The 8,706-nt window shown below is 45.1% G+C and overlaps 1 protein-coding gene across 1 annotated transcript; it reads right to left on the reverse strand.

Annotated features, from left to right (window-relative positions):
* Positions 1 to 564: 564 nt before the first annotated feature.
* LOC146862238 (cis-aconitate decarboxylase-like) lies at positions 565 to 6,887 on the reverse strand. Its single transcript, XM_085643244.1, has 6 exons — positions 6,671 to 6,887; positions 4,923 to 4,977; positions 4,261 to 4,448; positions 3,110 to 3,202; positions 2,608 to 2,813; positions 565 to 2,115 (listed from the first exon to the last, which is right to left on the reverse strand). The coding sequence occupies exons 1-6, from the start codon at positions 6,689 to 6,691 to the stop codon at positions 1,194 to 1,196; spliced, it is 1,485 nt and encodes a 494-aa protein (XP_085499370.1). The 5' UTR covers positions 6,692 to 6,887; the 3' UTR covers positions 565 to 1,193.
* Positions 6,888 to 8,706: the final 1,819 nt, after the last annotated feature.

Consider the following 8,706-nt stretch of genomic DNA (forward strand, 5'->3'; position numbering starts at 1 on the left):
TCCCATCACGAATGGATGTAGGAGAGAATCAAAAAGCCCCACCTCCCACCTCTTTTCGTCATCAGTAGGTTTACTATATGGTGATTCTAAATATTGGTCGGTAAGTGTGATTGAGTGGAGTGGCTCACAGAATAGGTTGGCAAAATGTATGATTTGCTGTGTATTTCCCACATGTTTGATTAACAGTATGCTCCACTTTCCAACACACATTGCACCAGACCTTCTATAGTGGTGCAAACTGTATGGCAACAGTCGAAATATGTTAACATTTAAAATGTGTGCCATGTTTGGATCAATCTTTGGTACTTGTTCAGATATGTATATTCCAGCAGTTATATGAGTAGTTGCGCTTAGAAGGAAAGTTTCTAAAAACAGGGATGGTTGTGAAACTCTAGTAGGAGGGCTAGCATGTTGAGCAACAGCTGAAAAGGAGGGCTTCATATGTAAGGTCAGTGTGTGAGAGAATCGAGTCTCACTGTCACCAAGCCGTGGCCACCTTGTAAGGTAGCATCTTAAAATGTCAGCAGCTTTACACATCAAAAATTACAATCACTGTACTATAAATTCATTGACTTTATTCAAAATTAAATAACCACAGAAAGCACAAAATATGTTTCACTGACGAACATGAGGGATTGAAATAGAAAGTCCTTGCAGTGACCTATTTTGTCCAGTGTTTTTAGAAAAGTACACATAAGAGAGTGCGGCACAGGGAGAATTCAGTACAAGAGCAATATTGAAGATCCAGCTCGTCCTATCTTTGGCCACTAGGGGTGAATCACTTAGTTGGAAAAAGAAGTGGTATTTCAGTGAGATGGGGTCACATTTTTTTAAACAATAAATAAACAAATAATAAATAACAATAAATACAAATTGCATTTTACAGTCCTTACAAAGTACTGATGAGTTACTAGGATACGTAATCTTATTGCTTCTGGCCAGCCAGATGCTTCTATATTTGTATTAGGTTAAAAGGGGACCTCACTGTACTGTGAGACATAACAACACCTTTCATGAAAGGAGAGGACATAATTGACGCTCGTCGTTTTATAGAATGAATTGGCAACGTCCCTCTCCTTGGGTTGAGTTTCAATCTTGTGTAAAACTAGATAATGCAAAGATAATTGCACCTGGTGGTTAATTTAAAGTTTTACTCCCACTTTGCGAGAGGGATCAATTGTGATTGAACTCGTTTACTGCAGGGAGGATGCCAGTTGTGAACAGTCTGTAAGGCTTTCTATCTCCTTCACCACCTCAATAATTGCTTGTGCCTGGTCTTGGTGGAGCACATGGGCAGCATTGGAGAGGAACTTCTCATGGAGTGATTCTTGGCTGAGGGGCTTCCTCCAGTGTCCATAGAAGGTGTCACATCTGCCGGTCACGATCTCTCCACTCTCCAGGAGCAGAGCTACTTCTCCATACATCTTGTCAAAGTTAGCAACATTGTCTTCAGGGTGCTCCACTACCACCTTCTTCAAAAGGTCGATGAGGTCTGGTCTCCTAAGGCTGTCCTCACTGAAGGAAGAAATGCCCACCTCGCCATCGAGGAGGGCTGTGCAGGCGTTGAACTGGAAGGAGTGTCGCGCCTCGTGCTCAGACTCTGGGAAGGGCCTGTTGATATACTTGGAGACTGGGACCCTCAGAAGAACAGTGCGGATGGAAGCAGGGTTAAAGGAGCCGGTTATATTGGTGACTCGGTTTCTGACTGAGATGGCAGCGTCTGCCACCCAGTGCATGCCCAAGTGAGCTGGGAACCTCTTGAAGGCGATGTCTTGCTTCTCCAAGAGAAAGCTATAATCTTGATCTGGCATTGCCAGGGCCGAGGGCTGGTAGTCACCATAGAAAGCACTGAACCCAGAGCAGCCGGGCACATCGTCCAAGATAAGTGGGTTGGCTTCCATCCCACGGGCAGCCAGAAGTGCTGCTTCCATCCCAAAGCGGGTCGCATTGCCAATATGGAGAGGCTTGGCAAGAGTTGCAGCATTGGCCATAGGCGCTCCCGCCAGAGAGGCAGCAATTGCCAGAGCATGGGCACATTGTTCTGCATTCAATGAAAGGAGTTTTGCTGTAGCAGCAGCACTGCCCATAGTGCCAACAACTGAAGGAGGGTGGAACCTGAAGGAAACACAAAGGTCTGTGTCAGACATTGAATAATGATAATACCAAAACAGATTTAAAAGAGGGGTAATGCTAACAATAAGTGTGAATTATGGAAATATATTTAAAGCATGTCAGACAGTAATGCTATCATGCAGTACAAGGAAACAGAGAAAAAAATGCTAGGATTTAATCAAGCATTAGACACAAACAAATAATCTAGTTACAGTGAACAGAAAAATAAATGTTACCATGTTTACATTGTACTGTGTGCTATCAACATACATGATTTTGTTTGTATCACAGATTCCTCTTGCAGATATTTCTGCCCTTTGCCCCCGTCAGACATGCATCATAACATTCCCTCTCTCTATGGATCTCACATATAAAACATTGAATATTTCTACCCTCTTTCAGCATCATAACCATGCCCAGGAGATACTGGAGCCCCCTATGGGCATCATTTGGTGGCCATAGGATATTTCCGCCCTTTGTGCGCATCATACAAACCTTTTAGGGATATTGCTGGCTTCATTGGAGAAACGCATGAGTCTTCCTTGCACCTCGATGCCCACGTTGAATGCCAGCAGGAAGTCTGAGCCACTGGGTCGGAAACCCACGGGCAACATCTGTGTGGCAGCCATTAGAGCCGGCAGCACAGCACCTGACGGGTGAGTGGCAGGGTGCCAAGTGTCATCGAAGTCCATGGAGTGACTCTGTTAGAAGAGAAGTAGAGGATTAGAAGGTCTTTAAAGAAGGGTAGGTCAGGATGTGATGTTAAGCAGAGAGATTGTGTCATCGACCTATGGAAACAATTAACAAAAGTGTAGGATTGATATTCTAAGATTTGGTTGACTGACTGTGCCATTTCCCAATACAGACTCTTTACAGAAGTGGAAACAGACAGGATTTTACATTGGCGGAGACAGCATTTAAGTAAAATTCTCACAAACTCATTGCTCTAAGTCTATGATTGATTGATAAAGTGATTGGCAGCTTTCAAAATCCTTACCGCTACTCCATTGACATATGCAGCCAGCGTAGGTGGGAGTCTCAATCCTTTCCTTCCGTACACAGAGCTGATGGCAGACAAGGAGTACATGTCCTGTTGGAGAAAGAATTAAGTTAGAAATCGACAGTGTACATAGACACCTAGTGGTGGAACTACAGAGCTTGTGGGTTATTCAACTCTAAACACAGGATGATTCAACCTCATACGTTGTGGTGTGTCTTAGAAGAAATGCAGGAGTCTCTGTGAGTAGATGTAGTGTTTCGGAAGGACAGTTGTACAGTGGATCAGAGGTTGCAATGTTTATTTAGGTACCATAGTCCATAGTTAATGGCTTAACATCTGAAGGCAGCCTGGGGTGTGATTAGTGGATGAGTATTTCATGGTGCATGAGTAAATAATAGTGGATTTTGTGACTTTGTCTTTCTCTCTTATCTGTTATTCCAGTGAGATGGTCACACTGTTGTTCTAGAGGGTTATTTAATGGGTGAGGGGTTCATGGTGTGTTGCTTGGTAAGATCCAAGATTCGGATAATCAGGTAAATTCTCATGGTGATACTGAACAGCGATAGTCTCAAAGGGGTTTTGATTAAGGGACGGTTTGAATCCTGAGACGTGGTTTTAAGTCAATGCCTCCTTTTCTCTCTGAGTAGTTCAAAGATATGCTAACTTTCTGGGTCGATGCAGGGTGTTTAAATGCTTGTGTGTTACAAGATGTGTTGTTCATTTTGCTACCAGCCTCACCTTGACTGACATGACTCCTGGGTGATGGTGCACTCTCCTGATGTACAGGGTTTTAATGGACGTGTAATCCTTGGTGTGCTTTTTGGCTCAGAAACTGTCTGCTTTTAACTCATAAGGCCTCAAGGAAATTATGGCATAGTAGGTTTTTAATTGCTGGGTTGCAAATGGCGGGCTTGCTTTGACCCATGTCCCAGGCTGGATCAAAGGTAGATGGTGTCCATTACTGGAATAGAGAGCTTTAATGGATAGATTTTACATTAGTGTTCTTTGGTGTGTTTCATGCTGTGGTGATTGTAGCCTTTTACATGGCAGGATCACGGGGATACAGTCACAGCCTTGGACTAAAAAGGGTTTTTAATTGTCGTATTTCGCATGGTATGATGTTTAGTGTGTTCCATGTCTCTTCTTACCTGGCAGTATCCCAGGGCGATGTTGAACACATGGGTCGTGCTTCCCACCAGTCCAACGCCGATGCTGTCCAGGATCATACGCTTGCTTCGGTGCCGCACAGTTTGGGACAGGTGATCTGTCTGGACTCCATGTATGAAGGAAGCAAAGCTGCTAGTGACCGCCTTCTCCCGGGGGCTCCCCTCCAGCGCTGAATAAAGAGAAGAGACAGGATCAGAACTATAAGCATTCTGGGTTGGCATCAGACACAAATCCAGCTGATCTGGGCCAGAACCAGATGTTGTTTATATGGGACAATCTTTACCCAGGGCTCTTGGAGTTCTAAACTGATAGCAAACTCAAGCCAGTGCTAGCAGCTCCAAAACCAGAAACTGGGACCATGGCATAAGGGACCCAAGTCAGGGTGAGTGACACCAGAACCTGTAACTGGGCCCATGGGATACAGAGCGGTCCGGGCATGAGGAGAGTGGCATCAGAACAAGTAACTGGGCCCAGGGTATACAAAGCGGCATCATAACAGGGAGAGTTCCACGAGAACCAGTAACTGGGACCAATATATAGAGAGCGGTCTCAGACCAGGGGATCGGACATCAGAACCAGTAACTGGGCAGAAAAGAATCAGCGTGACCTCAGACCAAGGGTAGTGCATGCACCAAACACTTACCTTCCACCGCTGCTGTGTGCACCTGCCTGGACAGCCTGAGGATGGCGTGTGGTTTCTGGAAGAAGGGAGAAAGCAATATTAGCCGAGTTGTTTCATTGTACACGGAAATGGAAGGGAGTGGACAGGGCTAAAAGAGAAGAACACAAGGCACCAGAGTCGAGAATGGGAAGAGGACAGAGAAGGGGAAATAACAGAGGAGAGATTTGAGGGTTTTCACAGCTAGCAAGTGCAATCTGTCAAACTGCAATCCAAGACTGGCAAAGTAGTAACTTCAGCCTGGCCCATGGGCAGTCTCAGCCTGGCATATAAGCAATTCAATGTTACAACATGAGCTGTCCCAGCATGGCACATTGCCTGGCATATCAGCAGGAAGAGCATGGAGTATAAACAGCCATAGACTGGCACATGAGCTGCAGCACTGGCACCACAGCCACTCCATCACAGGGGGAGACCAACAGCAGCAGCACCCAGGGAGGACTCTGATAAATGATGCCAGCACCTTGGCATATGAAGTCAGCACACTGACATATGATGAAAGTATCTTAACATTACAGGAACCATTGTGCCATATTGTGCCAGCACCTTAAGCTGGCACACATCTAATCGCAGCACTATGTCTAATGATGCTGGTCTTTTGGCCTGTGATGCCAGCAGACTGTGAAATGATGCCAGTTTAGTACCACATACAACAGGCGGTCGCTGTTCTGGTGCAAGCATTCTGATTGGATGTTGGCAGAGAAGCCGTGTGAAGCAGGATATCAGCGGGCACAGAGTGAAACTCTTTATTTTGCTTCTGCCGTAGATGCGAGAAAGACAATGTCTCTTGGGCCACAGTGCACCACCGAGGCACTATGTATCAAGTGGCACATGCATGCCATCCGCGACCCCGTATCTATATGGGCACAGTTTTATGATCGGCTAAAATAAAATGTTGTTTGAACAATTCCCCTTCAGGGATGCCTCGAGAACCTCTGGCTATTGTCAAACACTGTTTACGTGGTGTACGTTGTGCATTATTACACCCACTTTGGGAAACAAACACTCACAATAAAGTCCCAAACTCCTTTCAGTGCAATCTGCTGTTGCTAATACTGCATTTTAACGAGCAGTTTGTGCTTCACAGGCTGTGCTTGTTAACAGCAACAGCGCTACAAACAACAGGACTGCCGCAAAACCCGTAGGCGCTTTAAATATTACTGCCGCATTTCTGAGAATTATCCTGCATGATAAAAGCCCCAATTGGTGAACATCTTCTCACAGACCTTAACTACCCAGGATGCTTCTGCAGTGATCACGGGAGACAGAGACGTCCATATCATGAACATCACAGAAACACACGACGAATGGTCTCAGACCTGGCTATATTAAAACACAAGGCAAGGTAAGAATAAAAGGTGCTCTCCTTTTATTCACAAACATATATTCAAAAACGACAAAACTTATTAAGAAGTATGAGAATGTAAAAAGTACATAAAAAGCATGAGAATGCCAAGATGAAAGAAACGAATCAACAATTGAAGGCAGTAACATAGCCACATTATACATTATCTAATAAGTGAATGCACCGTCTGTTGTATATTAAAAGATATCCCTCTATAAAAACAATACACGAATAGCGAGATCGAGAGAAATGCTTTCAACCAACCTAATTGGAGAAGGGAAATAAAGTATGCCTCCCAAGCAAACGAAAAATATACAAATCCAGCCATTAGAGGGGACACAACCTGATGCCTGTAGCAGGGGCTCACCTGGAAGGCGCATTGAAGCATGTTCCGCACTGGTGTCTGCCTCTGTCCTGGGAGAAGTTTTCCCTGTCTGTGCAATCAGTTCCTGTCTTTCGAAATGGACCTCCTGTGCCCCGGTCTATCTCCGTCGACCTGAGAGGGGTCTCTTTTGTCTCTGTCCTGGGACAGTCCTTCGCTCTGCCTCGCTCTCTCTGGTGCTGACAGGCAGGGGCTGGTGCGCTCCTGGTGTTGGCTGATGCTGTGTCTCTCCTGACAGAGGTTATATAGGCTGAAGAGGCGCGTGAGATCCCCGCAGGGGAGCCCTGTGTGGAGTGACGTCACTAAAAGGGGCAGGTGTGACCAGAGCCAGGTGTCAATCTCTGGGAAAGGCCAGGGAGACATCTGGGAAATTCCTAAACCACCGTAGAACAAGCATTTACAATGCAACGGTCTCGGCATTGTTAAAGTTAGAGCTATTGGCATTGCTCATGACAATGCCGTTTCTTTAAATGTTTTAAAAACAAAAACATAAACAAAAATAATGTCATGAGCAATGCCAATAGCTCTAACTTTACCAATGCCGAGACCATTGCATTGTAAATGCTTGTTAAAAACCGGCATGGCGCCCGGTAAAGCAGACGAAGCAACGCAGCACCGTGACTGAGAGGCAAGGAAGGGAGATTCATTTCCTTTAGGTACGAGTCTAGTCACTAAGGGCCTGGCTTGGTCTCTAGGGTCTGTATTGTTTTAGGCTAGTGATGCAATTGTGTATTATTTATAGCCTTGAGAATAGCGTGATGCTGAAGAAGGCCTTTCTCTCGTGGAGACAATGCGGGTTCGCTAAGGTGAAAACTCAGTTTTCTCACCTACACACTTTTTGGGTGTGATGAAGTTGTAGTAAAGATTCAGGCACCCCTATTCATAAACCAACAGTGTGGCTTAGAGGATGCAAAGCATGGTACTTGCATGTAACATAGCAATAAGGCATACCTCTTGTTTTTAAACACTTTGGGCATTATATGATGCAGTGGTGACCACTAACATATGTGTTGTGAGGGTTAGGACACCACCAGAGTGCCACTTGAATGTATTTATGTATACATATTTAGTCCTAATGTAATTGAATTAGATATAGGTTTGGTTTTTGAAGGTGGATGTTATCAACTATGTAAATCCTTGTCCGTTTTCATGAAGAGGCCCGGAGTAAGAGGGCCGCAACAAAACAATATTTTACATTCATGGATTGTTTACGGAGCACCCTAAGGTCATACATAGGCTGTATTTTGTCCTTTTTTGAACTACTCTAATAGTGGACTCTGCTTGAAAAAATGATTTTGAGACTCGGGTAAAGAAATACACAGGGATCACAAGAATTAATTAAGAATAAGGCTCTCGGTTTTCCGTTTAAACGGATATTTACATATAAATGCAGACAGAAAACTTTTTTTCCTTTTTCTGCATTCATAAATATAAACGGAAAAATACTGACAAACCACTCCTGCCAGGGTTGCCTAATCTGGTGCATAGAGGAATGCAGCTGCACTCGGCGCGTGAAAGGCGCCTTACTAATGGGGCAGACTCTAAGCGCTGCATTTGGCACTCTCTCCCTGCATGCCATTTATCAGGAGTGGAACCCCGTGGGGAGCCTGGTGTAGTCATCCTGATCCAGCGCGCTCTCCCAGTGGGGAGTGCCTTGGTCTATAGGGTGTGCATTTTCGCAGCTGCATTGTTCTTCTGAGCCACTGGGGGTGGGGGGGGGGGGTGGGGGGGTGTTAAAGCGTCTGTTAAAACAGACTGCTACAGAATTAGAATTTAGTTACAAGACAGCGCAGCCGATGCCGATCCATCAGCTGGACGTTAACTTTAAATGGTGTGCACGGTGTGGTGCTGTTGTGACTTTGATGGCCATCAGGATGAGGGTGGATGGCAGTTTCAGGAATGGTTTTCAGTGCCACTGAAAAGCACACCAACATTTACATTGAGGTCGCTGCATCGGCAAAGCATCACGTGATTCTCGGCATATCACTTCATTCCCACATGCTGCTAAACAATGCATATGA

This window comes from Triturus cristatus, chromosome 2_2 (genome assembly GCF_964204655.1).
Source record: "Triturus cristatus chromosome 2_2, aTriCri1.1, whole genome shotgun sequence".
NCBI classification, from domain to species: domain Eukaryota; kingdom Metazoa; phylum Chordata; class Amphibia; order Caudata; family Salamandridae; genus Triturus; species Triturus cristatus.